Source organism: Panthera pardus, unplaced genomic scaffold (genome assembly GCF_024362965.1).
Source record: "Panthera pardus isolate Hobbes unplaced genomic scaffold, ASM2436296v1 HiC_scaffold_24, whole genome shotgun sequence".
Lineage (NCBI taxonomy): Eukaryota > Metazoa > Chordata > Mammalia > Carnivora > Felidae > Panthera > Panthera pardus.
This window is the reverse complement of record NW_026526810.1, coordinates 138,810,921-138,833,360: the sequence shown is the minus strand read 5'-3', so window position 1 is coordinate 138,833,360 and position 22,440 is coordinate 138,810,921. Positions and strand designations below refer to the sequence as shown.

General features: G+C 63.7%; 2 gene segments (V, D, J or C); both read right to left on the bottom strand.

Moving 5' to 3' along the window:
- Positions 1-707: 707 nt before the first annotated feature.
- Positions 708-2,513, bottom strand: LOC109262028 (immunoglobulin heavy constant gamma 1-like). The segment is given in 4 exon segments: positions 708-1,158; positions 1,267-1,596; positions 1,724-1,756; positions 2,033-2,513. Coding segments are annotated over 4 exon segments (1,158 nt in total).
- Positions 2,514-8,091: 5,578 nt separating this feature from the next.
- Positions 8,092-12,215, bottom strand: LOC128772846 (immunoglobulin heavy constant epsilon-like). The segment is given in 3 exon segments: positions 8,092-8,301; positions 11,158-11,426; positions 11,559-12,215. Coding segments are annotated over 3 exon segments (909 nt in total).
- Between the last annotated feature and the right edge of the window lie 10,225 nt (positions 12,216-22,440).

The following is a 22,440-nucleotide window of genomic DNA, read 5'->3' as shown; positions in this document are numbered from 1 at the left end:
CGGTCTGGGCCCTGGCACATTGTCCCGTGTGAGGCCCGGTGGGTCAGGTGTGCGTGTGTGCGTGTGTGTGTGTGTGTTTGTGAAGGTGGCCCTGCTCAGTGGGAGGGGCTTGTTTTCAGCGTCCCTGTGGGTGTCTGGGATGGTCCCTCCCCTGGGCACTCAGGACTGCTTGCCTCTGCCCGTTTGGGGCACCGGGGTGAGTGTCCCCACGAGTGGACAGGCCTGGCCCCAGGCAGGATGAAGTCAGGAGGGGCCGCCTCATCTGAGGGAGGGTGAGGGCCTGTCCTCACAGCATGGGTCAGGCCTGGCTACTGCACTGGCACAGAGCTACAACTCAGAGCTCTCAAGAGGTCCGGGGGACGGGGGGAGCAGCGGAAGAGGACAGGCCAGCGTCCCACAGCTTGGGCGGGTCCAGACGTGGGAAAGACCGTGCGCCCCGTTCCCTGAGGGGCTCTGGAGGGCTTCTCCGTTCCCTGTCGCCCCCCTCCGGCCTTGAGTAGCCCCTGGCCAAGCCCTCTCTCTGTCCCAGGCGGCTCCCGGCCATGAGTTTTGGCCGCCTGTGCAGACCTGCCCACTCAGGTCCCGGCCCCTGGTGGGACCCGCGCTCTCCCGTGAATGGTGACCCCTGAGCCTCGGAGCCTGGCCTGCCCGCACCTCCCAGAGGCCTGGGTGTCCTGAGCTCTGCCTCGGAAAGACGCACGACAGTGTCACAGGTCCCAGGGCAGTGCTGGGTGCTTTATTTCACGCAGGGTGCCTGCCCGGGGGGTGATGTACACAGGGGTGGGCGCTCAGAGCCCGCGGGGGCCTGCTGGGGGGCCGGGCGCGCTGCTCATTTACCCGGAGACTGGGTGAGGGATTTCTGTGTGTGGTGGCTGTGCAGAGCTTCGTGTGACACCGAGCAGGTGTAGGTGTTTCCCCTCTGCCAGCGGGACCTGTCCACCAAGAGCCTGCTGTACAGGAAGTAGGTCCCGTCGCTGTCCAGCTGGGGCGGGGTCGTCCGGTAGTTGTCTTCTGGCTCTTCCTGTCCGGTGATCTCCCACTCGACGGCAATGTCAGGCGGGTAGAAGCCTTCGATCAGGCAGGTCACACTGACTTTGTTCCTGCTGAGCTCCTCCTGGGCTGGAGGCAGGACGTACACCTGGGGCTCGTGGGGCTCTCCTGTGGGGTCAGAGGTCAGCACAGATGGTCACTCCCAGGGTGGAGGGCTGGCCTGGGTCCGCCAGGCCCCACTCGACCTCCCTGTGCCCCATCTGTCCTGTTGCCCACCTTTGTCCTTGGAGATGGTCCTCTCGATGGGGGAGGGGAGGGCTTTGCTGTTGACCTTGCACTTGAACTCCTTCTCCTTGAGCCAGTCCTGGTGCAGGATGGGGAGGACACTGACCACACGGTAGGTGCTGTTGAACTGCTCCTCACGCGGCCTCGTCTTGGCTGTGTGCATCTCGGTGTTATCCACAAACCATGTGATCTGGACATTGGAGTCATCTGGGCCCAAGTCCACCACCAAGCACGTGACCTCGGGCGTCCGGGAAATCGAGAGGGTGTCCTTGGGTTTTGGGGGGAAGATGAAGACGGACGGTCCCCCAGGAATCTCAGGAACTGGTGTGGGAGACACAGTGCAGGGGGTCAGCATTTGGGGGGGCTCCTCTTGAACATTCCCCCCACCAGGCAGTCCCTGGACGCGGGCCATGGCCTTGCTGTGCATGGCGGTGCCCTGCTGACTCACCTGGGCATTTGGGACAGTCGCAGGGTTTGGGCACTGCAGAGAGACGAGACTGGAGGTTAGTGGGGGCCAGGGGTGGGGACAGCTCTTGGGGTGGGCTAGGTCAGGGCAGGTCAGGGGGGCGTCCCCAGACTGGTGCCTGCAGTGGAGATGAAGTATGGTGGGGGTGTGCAGCCTGTGCTCACACTGGACCAGGCAGCCAGGCCCAGAGGCCCTCCTCCCCGAGCTTGGGGGACAGAGGTGCCTCTCCTGTGCCCCGGGGTCCAGGTGGACCAGCTGACCTGGCCTGTCTCCCAGTGGACACCCTCTTACCGGTCTTGTCCACTCTGGTGCTGCTGGGCGGGTGGGCCACGTTGCAGGTGAAGGTCTCACTGAGCCACCTGCTGGAGGGCACTGTCACCATGCTGCTGAGAGAGTAGAGCCCCGAGGCCTGCAGGACGGACGGGAAGGTGTGCACACCGCTGGTCAGGGCGCCGGAGTTCCAGGACACGGTCACCGGCTCAGGGAAGTAGCCTAACACCAGGCAGGCCAGGGCCACGGTGGAGCCAGATGTGGTCCCGCAGCTGGGGCCCAGTGGGAACACCGATGGGGCCGTGGTGGAGGCTGCAAGAGAGGAGGCCGTGTGACCACAAGGGTCTCGCTCCTGGGAGGGTCCGGGCAGGGTATCAGGTGCCCGGGCTTGGGGTGGCCCTCCAGGCAGTCTGCAGACCAGCCGCCCGGCGTAGCTCTCTGCCGCCCCAGGGCCTCGTGTTTCTGCGGCTGCACGTGCTGGCCCCATGGGCCCGGTCGGTGCTGGGTGACCGCCTGCTGGATTAGAGTCTCCTGGGCCCAGCCCCTGGGTCCCCACTCGGGCTTCCTGTGGGTGCTCGGCCTGACCGAGCCATCCGTCTGAGCTCTGACCGGTGGCCCCTGCTCCCAACGGGCCTCTGCTGAGGCCCTGAGCCCACTGCCCTGTTGTCCCAGCCTGGATCTGCCCTGGGCCAGCGGGACCTTTCTTGAACACAGCAGGCCTCTGCCACCCGCTGCCCGTGCCCCTCAGCCCGGAGTCCCCGTCGTGGCCTGCTGTCTGCCCTCCAGGCCTCACATCTTCTGGGTCAGCTCTGCAGCTAAAGCGCCCGGGCGCCGGATCCCGGCCCTGCCCTGAGCCCCTCTCAGGCCTTCCTGGGCTCACTCAGTGCCCGTGCCCTGGGGCCTGTCCAGCTCCTCCCTGTCCCCAGAGCCCTCTTTCAGCCGAGGTCTTTCCTGAGCCTGCCTGCCCCTCAGTGCCGGTGGGAGCCTTGCCCCGCCCTGGCTGTCCTCTCGTGCACGGTGCCAGTACCTCAGACCCCACGTCCCCAGCCAGACCCGACCCCTCTGCTAAGTCCGATGGCCCTGCCTGGCCTCCCCTGCCACCCACACTCCAGGCTGGCGGCCCTGCCTCAAACTCCCAGGCTCCCCCCTTCCCTGCACCGGGTCCACTGCCCTGAGCCACCCCTCCTGGCTTTGTCATGTCCAGCCTTCTGTCCCCCATCCGCACGAGCCTCCAGAGCGGGGTCAGCGCCCCTGAGCCTAAGATTGTGGCCACCGCTGTCCCTTCAGCCCCAGAGACCTTCCTACCCAGGCTCGCCTCTCCCCCCTACCTTGTCCACCGGGCCTCGGGCGGCTCACGCCCTCCCGTGTCCAGGGAGGCTCACCTGGGCCCCGCCCTCGTGGTCTCTGTGTGCCGTACCGCTCAGCTCCCACGTAGTCCAGGGCTGCTCTTAGCTCAGTCCTTCTGCCCTTCACCCCTGAGGCTCCTGGGGCAGCCCTTGCCCCTCCTGCCTCCCCCTTGCCCCTGCTCACCCTCACATCCCCTGCCTGCTCCCCTGAGCTCCTGGTGCAGCCCTGCTTCTCCTGCCCTCTCCCTGCCCTTCCTGCTTTCCCCCTGCTCTTCCTGCCCTCCCAACCCCCTGCCCACTGTCATAACCTCTGCCTGCTCCCCAGAACTCCTGGGGATATCCCTGCCTCTCTTGTCCTCTCCCTTTTCACTCCTTCCTTCCCCTGCCCCTGCTCACCTGCACAAGCTCACTTGCTGCCCTGAGCTCCTGGCCTGGTGGTAGCTCCGAGCAGTCTGTGTTCCCCATTGGTTCACCTTCTCCTAGGAGCTCCTCCACCTGCCCCCACCCCTTTGCCTGGCCCCTCATGCTGAGCCCAGGCCTTGGATCCTTCTAGCTTCTTGCCTCTGCATGTCTGAGACCTGGTCCTGCCAGTTCAGGCCTCAGCTCCCCTGCCCTGCAGCACTCCTAACCTCCCCCTGCCCTGCCGCCCTCAGCACCTCCTGGCCAGAACTCCCACCCCCGAGCCCCTGCAGACTCCAGACCTCACCAGAACCCTGCCTGCTGCAGGAAGCTCTCTCAGCTCAGGTCCCTGGGGACAGTCCAGGGTCACTGTGTCCTCCTGCCTACAGCTTGTCTGAAGCAACCCTGCCCCACAGCAGCCCCTGCCCCTCTTGCCGTCCCCCCGCCTCTGCTCACCCTCACAAGCTCTGCCTGCTCCCCTGAGCTCCTGGGACAATCCTGCCCCTCCTGCCCTCCACCTGCCCCTCTTGCCCTGCCCCCTGCCCCTGCTCACCTGTACCACCTCTGTGTGCTCCCTGGGAACTCCTGGGTCAACCCTGTCCCTCCTGCTCTCCCCTTGCCCATCCTGCTCTCTTTCAACCCCTCCTGCTCTCCTTCTGCCCCTCTTGCTCTCTCCCTACCCCTTCTGCTCTCCCCCTCACCCCCGTTCTCCCCCTGCCCCTCCTACCCTGCCCCCTGCCCCTGCTCCCTATGCCAGTTTTGTGTGCTGCCTGGGAGCTCGTGGGGCAACCCTCTGTCCCTTCTATTCTTCCCTTGCCTCTTCTGCTCTCCCCCTGCCTCCTATGCCCTCCCCCTGCCCCTCCTGCCCTCCCCTCCCCTCCTCACCTTCATAAACTCTGCCTGCTCCCCTGAACTCCTGGGGGTAGCCCTGCCCCTCCTGCCCAGCTCCCTGTCCCTACTGCCCTGCCCCCTGCCCCTGCTCACCTGTACCAGCTCTGTGTGCCCCCAGGAGCTCCTGGGGCAGCTGTCTGTCCCTTCTGCTGTCCTCCTGCCCCTCCTGACCTCACCCTGCTGCCCCTGCTGACCTCCACAAGCTCTGCTGGCTCTCCTGAGCTCCTGGGGCAGACTGCCTCTCCTCTTCTACCCCTGCCCCTCCTGCCATGCCACTACACTCCTGCCATCCCCCTGCCCCTCCTGGTCTCCCCTGCTCCTCCTGCTCTCCACCCCCCTGCCTACCCTCACAAGCTCTGCCTGCTCCCTTGAGCTCCTGGGGCAACCTTGCCTCTCCTGCCCTCCCCCCTGCCCCTCCTGCCTTGCCCCCTGCCCCTGCTCACCTGTACCAGCTCTGTGTGCTCCCTGGGAGCTCCTGGGGTAGCCCCCTACCTCTCCTGCTCTTCCCCTGCCCCTCCTGCCCTGCCCATGCACCTGCTCACCTGTACCAGCTCTTTATGCTCCCTGGGAGCTCATGGGGCAGTGCCTGTGCCTTCTGCTCTCCCCCTGCCCCTCCTGCCCTCCCAATCCCCTACTCACCCTCATAAGCTCTGCCTGCTCCCTGAACTCCTGTGGGTGGCCCTGCCCCTCCTGCCCAGCCCCCTGTCCCTACTGCCCTGCCCCCTGCCGCTGCTCACTTGTACCAGCTCTGTGTGCCTCCAGGAGCTCCTGGGGCAGCTGTCTGTCCCTTCTCCTGTCCTTCTGCCCCTCCTGACCTAACCCTGCTGCCTCTGCTGACCTCCACAAGCTCTGCTGGCTCTCCTGAGCTCCTGGGGCAGCATTGCCTCTCCTTTCCTCCCCCCACCCCTCCTGCCATGCCACTACCCTCCTGCCCTCCCCCTGCCCCTCCTGGTCTCCCCTGCTTCTCCTGCTCTCCAACCCCCTGCCTACCCTCACAAGCTCTGCTTGCTCCCCTGAGCTCCTGGGGCAACCTTGCCTCTCCTGCCCTCCCCCCTGCCCTTCCTGCCCTGCCACCTGCCTCTGCTCACCTGTACGAGCTCTGTGTGCCCCCAGGAGTTCCTGGGGCAGCTGTCTGTCCCTTCTGCTCTCCCCCTGCCCTTCCTGACCTCACCCTGCTGCTCCTGCTGACCTCCACAAGCTCTGCTGGCTCTCCCGAGCTCCTGGGGCAGCCCTGCCTCTCCTTTCCTCCCCCTGCCCTTCCTGCCCTGCCCCCTGCCCCTGCTCACCTGTACCAGCTCTGTGTGCCCCCAGGAGCTCCTGGGGCAGCTGTCTGTCCCTTCTGCTGTCCTCCTGCCCCTCCTGACCTCACCCTGCTGCCCCTGCTAAACTCCACAAGCTCTGCTGGCTCTCCCGAGCTCCTGGGGCAGCCCTGCCTCTCCTTTCCTCCCCCTGCCCTTCCTGCCATGCCACTACCCTCCTGCCCTCCCCCTGCCCCTCCTGGTCTCCCCTGCTCCTCCTGCTCTCCAACCCCCCTGCCTACCCTCACAAGCTCTGCCTGCTCCCTTGAGCTCCTGGGGCAACCTTGCCTCTCCTGCCCTCCCCCCTGCCCCTCCTGCCTTGCCCCCTGCCCCTGCTCACCTGTACCAGCTCTGTGTGCTCCCTGGAGCTCCTGTGGCAGCTGTCTGTCCCTTCTGCTCTCCCCCTGCCCCTGATGTCCTTCCCCTGCCTCTGCTCACCTGTACCAGTTCTGTGTGCTCCCTGGGAGCTCCTGGGGACAACACTGCCCATCCTGCCCTCGCTCCTGCCCTCCTGCCCTCCCCCTGCCTCTCCTGCCCTGCCCCCTGCCCCTGCTCACCTGTACCAGTTCTGTGTGCTCCCTGGGAGTTCCTGAGGCAACCCCCTGCATCTCCTGCCCGTCCCCTGCCCCTGCTTACCCTCACAAGCTCTGCCTGCTCCCTGAGCCTCTGGGGCAGTCCTGCCTCTCTTGCCCTCGACCCTGCCCCTCCTGCCCTGCCCCCTGCCCCTGCTCACCTGTACCACCTCTGTGTGCTCCCAGGGAGCTCCTGGGGCAGCCCTACTCCTCTTGCTCTCCCCCTGCCCCTGCTGCCCTCCCAGGAACCCTGCTCACCGGCAGAAGCTCTGCTGGCTCCCCTGAGCTCCTGGGGGAGCCCTGACTCTCCTGTCCTCCCCCCAGTCCCGCCTGCCCTGCCCCTACCCTCCTGCCCTCCCCTGCCCCTCCTGCTCTTCCCTGCCCCTCCTGTTCTCCCCCTGCTCCTCCTTCCCTCCCAACCCCCTACCCATCCTCACAAGCTCTGCCTGGTCCCCTGAGCTCCTGGGGGTAGCCCTGCCTCTCCTGCTCTCCCCCTGCCACTCTTGCCCTGCCCCCTGCCCCTGTTCACCTGACCAGCTCTGTGTGTTCTCTGCTCTCCCCTTGCCCCTCCTGCTCTCTCCCCACCTCTCCTGATCTCCCCCTGCCCCTCTTGCTCTCTCCCTGCCTCTTCTGCTCTCCCTCTTCCCTGTCTGGTCTCCCCTTGCCCCTCCTGCCCTGCCCCCTGCCCCTGCTCCCTGTACTAGTTTTGTGTGCTTCCTGGGAGCTCCTGGGGCAGCCCCATGTCCCTCTGGTTCTCCCATGCTTCTTCTGCTCTCTCCCTGCCTGTCATGCCCTCCCCCTGCCCCTCCTGTCCTCTCCCTGCCCCTGCTCACCCTTTTAAGATCTGCCTGCTCCCCTGAGCTCCTAGGCAGCCCTGATTCTCTTTCCCCCACCCCCCTACACCTGCTGCCCTGCCCCCTGCCACTGCTCACCTGTACCAGTTCTGTGTGCTCTCTGGGAGATCCTGGGGCAAGCCTCCTGTCCCTTCTGTTATCCCCCTGCCTTTTCTGCTCTCCCACTGGCCCTGCTCACCTTCAGAAGCTCTGCTGGCTCTCCTGAGCTCCTGGGGTAGCCCTGTCTCTCCTGCCCCCACCCCCTACCCCTGCTTCCCTGCCCCTTGCTGCTACTCACCTGTACCAGCTCTGTGTGCACCTTGGGAGCTCCTGGGGCAGCCCCTCCCCCTCCTGGCCTCCCTGCCCCTGCTCACCTACACAAACTCCACCACTGCTGCTTTCTGCCCTTGCTGCCCCATAACTTCTCCCCCACAGGCAAACTCAGCCCGCAACTACTGTGTGTTCTTAGGGCTGCCCCGGTCTCAGCTGCCCATCCCAGACTCCTTAGCCCAGGTTTGGCTCCTGACCGTCTGCCCCTGTGCAGGGGAGAGCACACGGGAGCCCCTGCCAGCCCCTCGTGCTCTGTCCCTGCTCATCTGCTGCAGTCCAGGACCCCATGGCCAGCACCTCTGACCCTGGCCTGGGGCCAGAGCCAGCCCCAGTGTCCGGGACAGGACCCTCGGGCCATCTGGGGTCCTCTTCTTCCCCTGTGCTGGGCCGGCCTCTCCCTGTGCCCTCACCTTAGGCCTGTCTGTCCATGTCGGCCTTGGTCCTGCAGTAGCGCAGCCTAGCCCAGCCCTGGGCTCCCAGCACAGATGGCAAAGGGCAGGCCTCAGGCCCACCATGGCCATCATGTTCCTTGAAGGCCCAGTTGCCATGTCCGGTGCGTCCAGCGATGTTGGCGTGGGCGCTCCTGCCCATGCTTCCCTCGTCCCTGCCCTGGCCGGTGCCCTGGCCCCCAGGCAGCCTGTGTCCCCCATGCTGGCTGCTCCGGCCCCTCCGTGGGGCCCCGTCTCTCCTTGGCTCCTGTGCTGCTTCTGCTGCCCCCACGCCGCCCTCTCTCCGTGCGGAGCCTACTCACCAAGGGCTGGGACGATGGAAGGCTGGCCCCACCACCTCGGCCCTCCCCGCTCTGGCCCCAGGCACATGTGGCTCCTTGTGGCTGAGCTCTGTGCCCATAGCCCCCTTCCTAGCCCCCAGGCAGCCGTAGGAAGACTAAGAACAGGATTGAAACTAGGTGGCTCGGCGACACGCTTCCTGAAGTTCCCTTTTCTTCTGGGTACTTTCTGTCTCAGAGGGCCTGGGTGTGTGGGGGTGGGTTGTGGGGGGTGGCTGCGGTCCCAAAGGAGGGCACAGGAACCCCGCTCTCACCTGGGCGTGTGGTGTGGGCACAGGTTGACCCACCCATAGCCTGAGGCCCTGCCCTGGGCCTTGTCCCGTCCACTCAGCAGTGTGGCCTCCCTGGTGGGACGCTGTCTTCCTCTGGCTTCAGCCACGGTCACGGTCATCTGCCCATGGTCAGAGGGAAGCTACTACCCTAGAGGACAGACAGAAGCCTGATGTGCAGGGACAGAGTTCGTGGTGGTCACCGGACCTGAAAATGTCCCTGTAGCTGAGAGACCCTGTGGTCGCTGTGCTGCCCATGCAAGGGGGCCGTGAACCCTCAGCCCCTGTGTTTGGACAACCACAGTGTGCACCCCAGGCTGCCGCTTCCTGCGGTGTTAGGCCTCGATGGGGACGCCTCCGCACCACGTCCAAGTCCCAATCCGGGCCTGCTGGGCTGTGGGTGTGCCTGGAGCCCTCGGCCTGTGGTGCGAGGCTCTCTGCCCTGCTCACACTCATGTGAGCGAGGGCTCTGGGCCCCTCCTAGGGTCTGGGGCCTTGGCTGGGTGAGTCCGGCCCGCTCGGTCCCCGGGGCTCCCCAGAATGGCACCTTGGCCGTAGCTGGACGGCTGCACTGGGCCCAGGGCCTGACTCCCACGAGAAGCCATGTCTCCTTAGGTCCTGATCTTAGGAATCCTGCAATGGCCCTTCTGTGTCCCCATCCCCACGGAGTTCACAGAGACCCTTGGGCTTCTGGGGAGGGGAGCAGACCCCCGCCCCCTGCGTGGGGCAGGGCAAGGTGATGGAGGAGCCCGTGGTCCTGGAAATACTGCAGTGGCCACTTTGCAAATGCCATCGGTCACAGCGTCGGTGAAGGGAGCGTGCACCCCACACTCCGGGCTCCCGCAGCCCGGCCCCCTCTCGCGGTGCCCGGCAGTTAGGGTCCTCTGCAAGCTGTGGGCCCCTGGCTGCTCAAGAAGCACATCCATCTACACAACTCTGGTCAGATCACCGGAACCGATGCGTTTGGCAAAACCCTCGAGGGTGTCCCGGCTACCGTGCGTTAGGGACATGGGGCCCCAGGCACCTCTAAAGGAAGGGTTTTGGCAAGGCAAAGTGGCACATCGTACTTCCCTTGGACAGCTAATTCCCTCCCCTGGTCCCCATGCAGTGCCCCTGGCGTGGTGCCGGTCGCTGTTCCTCGTGGGGTCATCACGGGGCTCTGGGGCACCTGCTGTGGCGGATCGGTGTGGGGGAGGGCTGCCTCGGCTGCCGAGGGCGTGGCAGTGGGATGTGGGCCGTCAGGCACTGGGTTTTGTCAGAGACCACACACCTGTCCCAGCCTAGGTTTGCAAGGCCCGTCCTTTCCAGAATAATCCTTTCACAGAAAAGTTGGTGAGGCGATGAAATTACCTAGTGTTGACGCTTTTCAACCATCACGCTGAGCTCTGGGTTTGGCTTTCAGAAACATTCACCGTGTGGTTACAAGAACAAAGAGATGCTTTGGAGGTGTTCACGGATGTCCCTTCCAGGGGCCTCTCCCCGACCCGCGGCGTCAGAGCCTGCGGTGGTGGTCGTCCAGGGCAGCCGTGAGACACCAGCCTGGCCCGGGGCCTGGCTCGTTCCAGCCTGACTTGTTGCCACAGCGTCTCAGCAACCCCTCCCCTCCCCTTATGGGCACCTGCTTCCAGGCGCCTGCAGATGCTTACTGTGTATATGCAATATTATGTGCAGGCATATGAGGTATTTGTGTAGTACCCTCACCTGGATGGTGCCGACCATCTCCCCCCGCCGGGGGTGCCTCTTTCAAGCAAAGTGACCTTGGACGACATGATATTCTTTCTTACAGAAGGTGGAGGAGGGCTCGGGCTGCCAGGCCAGCACACACACCTGCCCTCCTCGTGGCAGGGCCACTGGAAGGTCTGTTCGTGCCGAGAAGCCCTACAGTCAGCACCCCGTGGGCACATGTGGGCCGCGTGCCGGCCCGTGTGGCCTGAGGGGAGGGAGCAGCTGGAGAAGGCTACACGCTGTACCATCCGCACTGCGTGATGTGGGGGACAGCACATGTAGTGTGACGGCGAGAAGGTCAGCGGTTGCCGGGCGTTTGGGGGGAGGGAGGAAGGAACGGGTGGGGCAGAGGGGATCTTCGGGCCGGGCGATTCTTCTGTAGGAAACGGTAGTGGGGGAAACACGAGGACAGCAGCCTGAACAGCAGGCTGACCGGGGCAGCACCGCGGACAGGGTGCAGGCTCAGAGAACCTACTAGGGGTGGACCTTACTGTGAACTCCGGACTTTACTCAGCCGTAATCCGCTCACATTGGCTCATCGTTCGCAACAAACGTGGCACACGGGTGTGAGCCGTTTATAGTGCACAGACTGTCCCATCCCCGTGCTCCACGCCCAAAGCCACCAGAATGTTGTGCGTCAACTGTACTTCAATAAATTAAAAAACAAAATCTATTTATCAAAAGAATTCTTTGTGCTGTACGGAAAAGCAAAAGCACCCGATTGCCCTGCGTGATGTTGAGCTCGCTGTGGGTGGAGGTCACCTTGCCCTCCTGCCTGCCAGGGGCAGCGTATGGGAATATGTTCGTGGCCTTCTGCCCATCCACCAGCCAGGTGACCTCCATGTCACCTGGGACGTAGCCGGAGATGAGGCACAGGAGCTGGATGGTGCTACCGGGGTCACCGAGGGGGTCACACGAGGAGTGGAAGAGCTTCACGGTGGGGGGAATGAAGTTCATGGCACACGCTAGGGGTGAAGGTGGCAGCGTGGCGTCAGCCCCCTGAGCCCACGACACCCACGTGCCCGCCCAGGCGCCTTCCTCCTCTCCTAGCCGCTCCCGCCACGCCTGCCCCCCCCTCCAGCCCGACCGTGGCTCACCACTGACGGTCTTGTTGATGGTGGGGGACTCCGCGTGAGCCACACTGCAGGTGAACTTCTGTTTGGCCCACTCGCCCCAGACGGTCACGTGGCTGGTGGTGGTGTAGAGGCCAGAGGTCTCCTGGAGGGTGGCGGGGAGGGTCACGGCGCTCTTGTTCAGGGACCCCGCATCCCAGGTCACGGTCACCGGCATCGGGAAGTAGCCCGTGACCAGGCAGCCCAGTGTCACGGACGGGGCAGTGGCGACGGTGCCTTTGCAGCAGGTGGCCAAGGGGAAGACGAGGGGGGCCTGGATGGAGGCTGTGGGGGCAGAGGCAGTGTCAGTGCCGACCGGCGGAGTCTGAGGGGGAGAAGTGTGGGGCAGAGCGGGGTGGTCGGGTGGAGGGGCGCACGGGGACCCCTTCTCCAGCCTCAGGGGGCAGATGCTCATTTTGGACTCTTGTTCCCCGAGTCTGCTAGCAACGCCCTCCCACGAACCCCTGTGTCCCTGCCAGAAGCAGGGGTGTTCTTACCTTTGGCCAGGACACCCTGCCCGCAGCCCTGAGTGGCAGGAACGTGGGGTTCTCGGGGAGCAGAGGTGTCTGACTCGTGTCCTGACCTGCGGAGGCTCCAGGGAGCCCGACTACAGGCCCCATTCATAGCAGAGCCCGGATCAGTCCTCCCCCACTCCCCCAGGTGGTGACTCCTCCCCGGAGCCCAGACCCCAGGTCATTGTCCACGCTGCCCCCTCGGTCCGGTGAGACCGACCAGTCCACGTGGCCTCGCGTCAGGACGGCCGAGAGCAGTGATACTAACCCGCTCCACACCCAGCCTCACTAGCTCTGCTGATTCAGACCAGCTCAGGTCACGGGAGTCCGCCTTGGTCCGGCCTGGCCCACGTCAGCCCAGGAGACCCGATTTCGAGCAGGCTAACTCATCTGAGTTCAGTCCACAAACTCCACCAAAATCCTTCAGCTCCGTTTGGCTCAGCCTGCCAGCCAGGCTTGTCGTACCTGCTCAGTCCCACTCAATGTAGCCTCACTGACCTTGGCCGCTGGACCTGGCAAAACAGTACACCCTGCTTGACTCGCTGAAGCCTGATTCAGGAGACCAAACCAACTAGCTGAACCCACTTTAGCCCAACCCAACCCAGTACAGGCCAACTCAGCCCAGCCCAGTTCAGCTGAGGCCAGCTCAGTCCAGCTCAGCCTAGTTCAGTTTAACCTGGTTCAGCCCAGCCCAGCCCAGCCCAGCCCAGCCCAGCCCAGCCCAGTTTAGCCCAGCTTAGCCCATCGTAGCTGAACTGAGCCCAGTTCAGCCCAGCCCAGTTCAGCTCAGGCCAGCTCAGTCCAGCTTAGCCTAGTTCAGTTCAACCTAGTACAGCCCTGCCCAGCCCAGCCCAGCCCAGTTTAGCCCAGCTTAGCCCATCCCAGCTGAACTCAGCCCAGTTCAGCCCATCCCAGTTCAGCTCAGGCCAGTTCAGTCCAGCCTAGCTCAGCACAATTCAGCCCAGCCCAGCTCAGCCTAGCTCAGCCCAGCCCATCCTAGTTTAGCCCAGCTTAGCCCATCACAGCTGAACTAGCCCAGCTCAGCCCAGCTCAGGCCAGTTCAGCTCAGTTTAGCCCAGTTCAGCCCAGGTCAGCCCACTTCAGCTCAGCTTAGCCCAGTTCAGCCCAGCTCAGCCCAGGTCAGCTCAGCCCAGTCCAGCTTAGCCTAGTTCAGTTCAACCTAGTTCAGCCCAGCCCAGCCCAGCCCAGTTTAGCCCAGCTTAGCCCATCCCAAATGAACTCAGTCCAGTTCAGCCCAGCCCAGCCCAGCTCAGCCCAGCCCAGTTCAGCTCAGGCCAGCTCAGTCCAGCCTAGCTTAGCACAATTCAGCCCAGCCCAGCTCAGCCTGGCTCAGTCCAGCTCAGTTCAGCTCAGCCCAGCTCAACCCAGTTCAGCCCAGCTCAGGGCAGCTCAGCCCAGCTCAGTCAAGCTCAGCTCAGTTAGCCCAGCTCAGCACAATTAGTCCAGCCCAGCTCAGCCTAGCTCAGCCCAGTTCAGTTCAGCCCAGTTCAAATCAGCTCAACTCAGCCCAGCCCGGTCTACCTCAGACCAGTTCAACTCAGCCCAGCCCAGCTCAGCTCAGCTCAGCTTAGCCCAGCTCAGCCCAACTCAGCACAATTCAGTCCAGCCCAGCTCAGCCGGCCCAGCCCAGTCCAGCTCAGCCCAGCACAGCCACCTTAGCCTGGCTTAACCCAGCAGCCCAGACCAGACCAGTTCAGCTCAGTCCAGCTTAGCCTACCACAGCCCAGTTCAGCCTGGTTCAACCCACTTCAGCACAGTTCAGTCCAGTTCAGTTCAGCCCAGCTCAGGTCAGCCCAGCTCAGCCTAGCTCAGCCTAGCCCAGCCCAGCCCAGCTCAGCCTAGCCAAGCTTAGCTTGGTTCGGCTCAGCCCATTCCAGCCAGTTCAGCCTAGCTCAGCTTTGCTCAGTTTGGCTCAGTCCAGTCCAGCCTGGTTCAGCCCAACCCAGCTCAGTTCAGCCCAGTTTAGCCAAGTTCAGCCCAGCCCAGACCAGCCCAGCTCAGCCCAGCTCAGCCCAGCTAAACCCAGCTAAGCCCAGTTCAGCTACCTCAGTTGAGATCAGCCCAGCTCAACCCAGCTCATTCTAGTTCAACCCAGCCCAGCCCAGCCCAGCTCGGCTCAGCTCAGCTCAGCCCAGTTCAGCCCAGCCCAGCCCAGCCCAGCCCAGTTCAGCCTAGTTCAGTCCAGAACAGCCCAGCTCAACCAACCCAGCCCAGCTAATCCCAGTTCAGCCCAGCTCAGTTCAGATCAGCTCAACCCAGCCCAGCTAAGTCAAGTTCAGCTCAGCTCCACTCAGCCAAGCCCAACCCAGCTCATTCCATTTCAGCTCAGATCAGCTCAGCCCAGTTCAGCCCAGCCCAGCCCAGCCCAGCTCAGCTCAGCTCAGCTCAGCCCAGTTCAGCCCAGCCCAGCCCAGCCTAGCCCAGCCCAGGTCAGCCTAGTTCAGTCCAGAACAGCCCAGCTCAGCCCAACCCACCCAGCTAATCCCAGTTCAGCCCAGCTCAGTTCAGATCAGCTCAACCCAGCCCAGCTAAGTCAAGTTCAGCTCAGCTCCACTCAGCCAAGCCCAACCCAGCTCATTCTATTTCAGCTCAGATCAGCTCAGCCCAGTTCAGCCCAGCCCAGCCCAGCCCAGCTCAGCTCAGCTCAGCTCAGCCCAGTTCAGCCCAGCCCAGCCCAGCCTAGCCCAGCCCAGTTCAGCCTAGTTCAGTCCAGAACAGCCCAGCTCAGCCCAACCCACCCAGCTAATCCCAGTTCAGCCCAGCTCAGTTCAGATCAGCTCAACCCAGCCCAGCTAAGTCAAGTTCAGCTCAGCTCCACTCAGCCAAGCCCAACCCACTTAGCTAGCTCATTCCAGTTCAGCCCAGTTCAGTCCAGCTCAGCTCAGCCCAGCCCAGCTCAGCCCAACTCAGCCCAGTTAAGCTCATTCCAGGGCAGCTCCGCTCTGGCCTCTGCCTGCGTCCTGCCTGCAGACAGGAGACAGGCGACCCTGCTGCTGCTTCTGGACCGTGGGTGTGTGCCCGGGTGTGTGCTGGGGGAGCAGGGGGAAGGTGACCCCCGCCCAGCCCTTGGAAGGCCCTGCTGACGGTGGAGGGCTGGGTGCGGGGGCAGTGTGGGCAGGGCGGGCAGGCGTAGCGTGGCGTCCACGGTGCCGGCCCGCCCCCGAAGGCGGTTTTCTCCAGACACTCGGAGCCCTTTCAGGTCCGTTGCCGGAGTTGCCGTTTCTTGGGCTTTCTTTCTTCGGAAAGTCCTTGGGTTGCTGTGAATCGTGCCTCGTTTTCGATGACGCGTTCTTAGCAGGTTTCTGCTGACACAGCGGAACACGACTGCTTCCTGGGTTTGTTTGGAGCCCCTGCTGCTGTTCTTGCTGGTTCTAAGGGCTGTGTGGATTCCGCTGCCTTTTCATCGTACGTGCTTGTGTCGTCTGCATTAGTGACAGTTTTACATCTGTCCTTTCAGTCTCAGCAGCTCGTTTTCGTCCGTTGTCACACAGCATTGGCCAGGACCATCTCCAAACTGTTTGACCGCACTGCTCACAGGAAAAACATTTGTACTGTAATCTAACACCATACATATGTTATGAGCAGGTGGCACACACATGTTACCCTTCCATACACACGTTGTGTGTGTTCTTACGTGGCTGAAACGTCTTCACACACAACACTTACCTTGGTACGTTCAGTGCATTACGATTTCTGTCCCCACCTGGCTGATTTCAGTCTGCAGGTCGGCCCGACACACGTTGTATAAAGGTCGTGACGCAGCACCCTGGCCTCGTCGCTGGTCTGCACTGACTGAGGGAGGACCTTGAACCCCACGACCTGCCCCTGTGCCTGGACGGCAGCCCGCTCCCCTGCATTCTGGCTGCACCTGTCTGAGGTGGGGCCCCGAACCCCACGACCTGCCCCTGTGCCTGGACGGCAGCCCGCTCCCCTGCATTCTGGCTGCACCTGTCTGAGGTGGGGCCCCGAACCCCACGACCTGCCCCTGTGCCTGGACGGCAGCCCGCTCCCCTGCATTCTGGCTGCACCTGTCTGAGGTGGGGCCCCGAACCCCACGACCTGCCCCTGTGCCTGGACGGGTGCCCGCTCCCCAGCATTCTAGCTGCAGCTGTGGCAAGGACTGGGCTTTGCCCTCAGACCAATCTCTCCAGGGCACAGTCTTCCCCGTGTCTGCCTGTGTCTGCTTGTCCTCTGATGCCTTCAAATCACTGTCTGCCGGGCAGTTTTTCCACTTTATACTTGTGCCTGCAAAGGTTTAGTCTGAGACAAGGCACCGCACCGACCGCCGTTGGAATCAGAACCACTTTCTCTCCTGTGGCTTTTCAGAAATTTTCACTTCCCTGTGACGGGTGGAGCGCAGCGTCCTTTCTGTATGTTTGAGGGCTATTTGGATAGCCTCTGTGAAACATCTGTTCAATTCTCGTGTCCGTTTCTCTACCGAATTGTGCGATTTTCCCAATTGATTTGCCGGAGTGCCCTGCACATTCTGGATACTCTGAGAGCGAAATTTGTTTACAGGAAGTATTTTGCAAGACTTTGAAATGCACCAAAAGATCACTCCTTACAGGGGGCGCCTGGATGGCTCACTGGGATGAGTGCCTGACTCTTACTTTCGGCTCAGGTCTGATGGCGGGGTCCCGGGATCGAGCCCTGCATGGGGCTCTGTGCTGAGTGTGGGGCCTGCTTGGGATCCTCTCTGTCTCTGTCTCTGTCCCTCCCCCTGCACACTCTCTCCCTCTAAAAAGAAAAAGATGACTCCCCCGAGGGACCGGGCGGTCAGCACCCGAGTGCCTGCGGATGGGGCGCCGGGTGCGGCAGCTCAGGCAGCGGGGTGGGCGGGGCTCGGGCGCCTCTGAGGCTCTGGGCGTGTCTCTGCCGGCCCAGCTCCCTGCAGACTCAGATGCCCTGGTTCCCCGGGCAGTGTCTGAGCGTGGGGTGTAGGGGGTGTAGGGGGCCCTCCCCTGTGCAGTGACCGAGCCGCCATCTGGGGGGCCTCTAATAGTCCACTGCCTGCTGCGTGTGGTCCGGGAGCCCGGGGCTGATGTGCCTGCCCCAGGCAGGCTGGGGCTTCAGCAGCCCCTGGGGGCGGTCTCGTGGCCCTGTACCCCGCTGATGGCCGGCCGACCCGGGTCCCGGGGGTAGGGGGTTGGGCCAGGGGGCCTGGGGGACCCCGTTCCTCCAGGTCCGCCCGTCCAGGTGGCTCCTGTCCAGCCGTCCGGCTGGCCCGACAGAGACCGCAGACACTCCTCACGGGTGTGGAGGCTGGATGCCCACATCAGGTACCAGCAGGTGTGGCGTCTGGGGGGTCCCCGCTGCCTGGCTCACGGACGGCGTCTTCTCTCTGCCCCTTCACGTGCCGGAAGCGGGGAGGCAGCTCGCTTTTTCATAAGGGCGCTAACCCCAGTCGTGGGGGCTCCACCCTGACGACCTCTGGTGCCCCAAAGCCCCGCCTCCTAACACCATGACACTTAGAGCTAGGATTCCAACACACGCAATGTGGGGACACAGTCGCATCCTCCCCTTCCCGCCGCCACCCACGCTGACGTCTGTGCGTCTTGGGCCCCCCGTGGGGACAGGGTTCAGGCGCCGGCTGGTTCCCTCCCAGTGCGAGTGGGAGGAGGGCGGGACCAGGTGGGTCCCAGGAGCAGGAGCGAGGCCAGCCCGCTGGTCCGTGTGTGTGTGAGGTACAGGTGGAGGTGTGAACACGGGCAAAGGGAGATGCGCACAGGCCTGTGTCTGAGCGGAAGCCCAGGGGAGGGGGCCCCTGAGGAGCGGCAGGCAGCAGGAGGCCGACCTCAGGGCTCACCCAGGAGCAGCCCGCAGGACCTTAGGGGGTCTGAGGGGTTGCATGGGGAGGCACGTAGGTGTGTGTGGGTCCCCGGGGGAACGTGGAGGGGGGGCCCACGTGTATGGCGTTATTGGAAGGCCACAGGCGGGGGCCTCAGGGCCTGCTGGGAGATTGCTCTCAAAGAGCGGGCGTTCCTGCCCTGAGAGTGGAGGGTCCGGTCATGCCCCGTGTTCCCGCGGAGGCCATGGGGTCAACCAGCTGCCGAAGACCCCGGCGTTCCGGTGGGAGGGTGGGAAGGATGGAGACTGATCTCTGGTCCAGGGGATGGAGCGGGGGCCCCGGCCCGGGGACCGAGAGGGAGGGGGTGCTGGGCAAGCCGTGTGGATGGTGTGGTCGCCTGGAGCCCCCAGGACCCCTGGGGGCCGGGGCGTTCTCCCCACGGCCGCCCTGTATTTGGTGCGGCCCCCACTGGTGAGGCAGCCCCTGCCCACGGGGAGGTGGGAGGTGCTCCCTGAGCGGTCCTGAGGCACCGTGGCCGCGCTGGCCACGACTCTCTGCCCGCCCTGGGCCTCGGCCTGGGCTGTTGACCTGCACACTCAGAGCCCACTCCCCTCTCCCACTGCGTCCCCAGAAGACCGCAGCCCCTCGGGCTGGCCTCCCTTCCCAGGGCCCTTACTGGGAAGGGCTGGCAGGTGTGGTCCCGCCTCTGCCCTCGAGGTGCACGTGTCTCCTACAACCCGGGGCACCTCCAGGACCCGAGACCCCCAGGCACTGCAAGGACAGAATCCCGACTCCATCGCTGCTGGCCAGGGACCCCACGGCCCCCTGACGCCAATGGACTGCCCGCCCCCACTTGGCATTCTTCCTGTAGAACTTGGTCTTTTCTGCCCCCCACCCCACCCCCACCGCCACCCCCACCCCCACCCCCGGGTGGTGGTGTTCTCGCTGGGCCTCCCCCCGACTGAGTGTCCTGACCCCTTGGGCTGGTGTCCAGCTTCGCTTACCTGGGACAGTGCTGTCCCCCCGGGCCTCACCCGACCTGGCCTTCACTGGTGCTCCCACCTGGACCCAACTCTCCTGAAATGCGTTCCCCAAATTCAAATCTTGAGCCCTGACCGCCAGGACCCCAGAATGTGACTGTATTGGGAGATGGGGTCTTTCGAGAGGTAATAGGTTAAAGCGAGGTCACTAGGGTGAGTCCTGATCCAGTGTGACCGGTCCTCACCATGGACTCACTCCTCCCCTGGTAAGAGGAGGTCGGGGCACAGACACGCATAGCGGGCCGGATGTGTGAGGACACGGCGTCTACATGCTGAGGGGCCACCAGCCCCATGACACCCGGGTCTGCCTGCTAGCTTCCAGAATCGTGGAAACATCAGTGCACGTTGTCCACACCACGGGACCGTCGTGCTTTGCTAGCAGCCCGTGCTAATACACACCCAATAGGTGCCTCTTGCGGTGCCCTTGGCCAGGTCAGGATGCTCCCCCTGCGCCCCACAAGGCGTCACGTGACCCCTCGCGCCTGCGGCGCACCTCACCCCCCGGGAACCCCAGCGGCCGGGGGTCCTGCTCCCACGGCTGGAGGGACCGACACACGGCACGGCCAGTCTGTGGATTTCACCGGGCGCGTCAACAGAGGAAGACTTTCCCAGCCGGTTATGGAGTTTTTAAGGATATTTTATTGTCATTAAAAAAGGAAAAAAAAAAATAAGAAAAAAAAAAGAAAGAAAGAAATGCAAATGGAAATCAAGGAGCTCCAGACATTTAAAAGAATAAAACAAGCTAGCCAAGCTTCAGCAGTGGCTTTCCCATATGGGACCCCCGGGCTCTATGTCCCTGGGGCTGGGGGCTCTGCTCCTCCTCCCCTGCGTGGCCATCTCTTCCCACGTGGGGGCCCCGACTTGGCACCCACCCAAAGACAGGGCGGAGAGCCAGTCCTGGGGGTCCGCCCGGCCGTGGGCTTATCTCTCTCTCCCACCCCCCGCGTGAGCCTGTTGGGACTCAGGCCCCGGCCACAGGGTGGGGCGGGCTGGGCCTGCCGCCCTGGCCTCCTGGCACCTTCCACCTGTGTCCACCGAGGCTGTGTCCCACTGGCCCGGGGACCAGGTCACCAGACCCCTCTGCAGGAGGCCTGTCTGGCTGGATGTCACTCTGTCCCCGGCATCCACGGGGCTCCTGCAGCAGCCACAGGCCCAGGCCCTTGTCTGCGCGGTCTCCTCCCGAGCAGAAGATCTGACTGACCGTTAGTGACACGTCGGAAGCTTCCTCAGGATCTGGGCCGACGTGGCTGCTCTGGGGAAACCCTGCGTCCTGGAGCCTGGCCTGGACGGGGTTCGCACAGAGGCCGGTCCCTGCCAGACAGACACTGGGATCGCCAGCCGCCCGTCTCCTCCAGGATGAGCGTGCCCGCTGACCGTGCGCGGCCACAGCGGTAGCCTGGCGGCCGCCGTGGAGGGGCCAGCGGGCGTCCACCAGCTCAGGTTGGGGCACAACCTGCCGTCCACGCGATTCTCCAAACGGGGGTTCAGGGCGCAGGATGCAGCTCTCAGGGGCCACGAGGCCAGAGGGCGAGGGCGCAGGCCCAGGGTGGCTGTGAGGTCAGAGGGTGGCGAGGTCAGAGGGCGGGAGAGCAGGCCTGGCAGCAGGCTGATGCACCGGGATCCTGTGCAGGGTTGGGGCAGCGCTGACACCCGCCCAGGACGGCTGGCCCTAGGCCCCCTGCCCGATCATGTTCCTGTAGTCGGGCGCGATCGTGCGCTTCAGCTCCACCACCGAGGAGAAGATCCACTTCACCTGCAGCAGGAGGGCAGGAGGTGACGTGGTTGGGACCCCTGAGGACAGCCCCCCATCCTGGTGCCCCCCTCCCCGGGACCACTTGAGTGGGAGGGAGTCTTATGGGGATGGCATGGGGACTGGGAGGGGACAGAGGGGATAGCGTGGGAATCAGTGTGGGAACAGCCTGGGGTCAGTTTGGGAACAGCGTGGGGACAGCATGGTGACAGTGGGTCCACAGCGTGGGGTCTGCATGGGGTCACTGTAGGGACAGTATTGGTTCACTGTGGGGTCAGCATGGGGTCAGCATTATGGGGACAGTGGGTCTACAGCATAGGTCAGCGCGGTGTCAGTGTGAGGTCAGCATCGGGTCACGGTGGGGACAGCATGGGGTTAGTGTGGGGACAGTGTGAGGTCAGCATGGGGTCAGTTTGGGAACAGCGTGGGGACAGCATGGTGACAGTGGATCCACAGCATGGGAACAATGTGGGGTCAGTTTGAGAACAGCATGGGGACAGCATGGTGACAGTGGGACCACAGCTTGGGGTCAGCGTGGGGTCTGTAAGGGGTCACCGTAGGGACAGTGTGGGGACAGCATTGGGTCACTGTGGGGTCAGCATGGGGTCAGTCTGATGTGGACAGTGGGTCAACAGTATAGATCAGCATGGGGTTAGTGTGGGTTCAGCATCGGCTCATGGTGGGGACAGGGTGAGGTTAGTGTGGGGACAGTGTGAGGTTACTTTGGGGTCAGTGTGGGGTCAGCATCAGGTCACAGTGGGGACAGCATGGGGTGAGTGTGTGGACAGAGTGGGGTCAGTGTGGGAATAGCATGGGGACAGCATGGTGACAGTGGGTCCACAGCGGGGGGTCAGCATGGGTCATCTTGGGGACAGCAAGGGGATGGCATGGGGACAGAGGGGATAGCATGGGGGTCAATGTGGGAACAGTGTGGGGACAACATGGTGACAGTGGGACCACAGCATGGGGTCAGCGTGGGGTCAGCATTGGGTCACGGTTAGGACAGCATGGGGTTAGTGTGGGGACGGTGTGAGGTCAGCATGGGGTCAGTGTGGGGTCACAAGGGTCAGCATGGTGACAGTGGGTCACAGCATGGGGTCAACATAGGGTCATTTGGGGACAGCATGGGAAGAATATGGGGACAGGGTGGGGTCAGCATCGGGGTCACAGTCAGGACAATGTGGGGTCAGTGTGTGGGGGATAGGGGAGACAGCATGGTGACAGTGGGTCCACAGCATGGGGTCTGCATGGGGTCACTGTAGGGACAGCGTGGGGTCAGCATGATGGGGACAGTGGGTCCACAGCATAGGTCAGTGTAGGGTCAGTGTGAGGTCAGCATTGGGTCATGGTGGGGACACCATGGGGTTAGTGTGGGGACAATGTGAGGTCAGGATGGGGTCAGTGTGGGGACAAGGTGGGGTCAGTGTGGGAACTGCATGGGGACAGCATGGTGACAGTGGGACCACAGCATGGGGTCAGTGTGGGGTCAGCATCGGGTCACGGTTGGGACATGTGGGGTTAGTGTGGGGACAGTGTGAGGTCAGCATGGAGTCAGTGTGGGGACAGCGTGGGGTCATTACGGGGACAGCATGGGAATAGCATGGGGACAGGCTGGGGTCAGCATGGGGGTCAAAGGCAGGATAGCATGGGGTCAGTGTGGGATCACAGGGGAGACGGCATGGTAACAGTAGGTCCACAGCATGGGGTCAGTGTGGGGTCACGGTGGGGACAGCGTGGGATCAGCACGGGGTCAGCA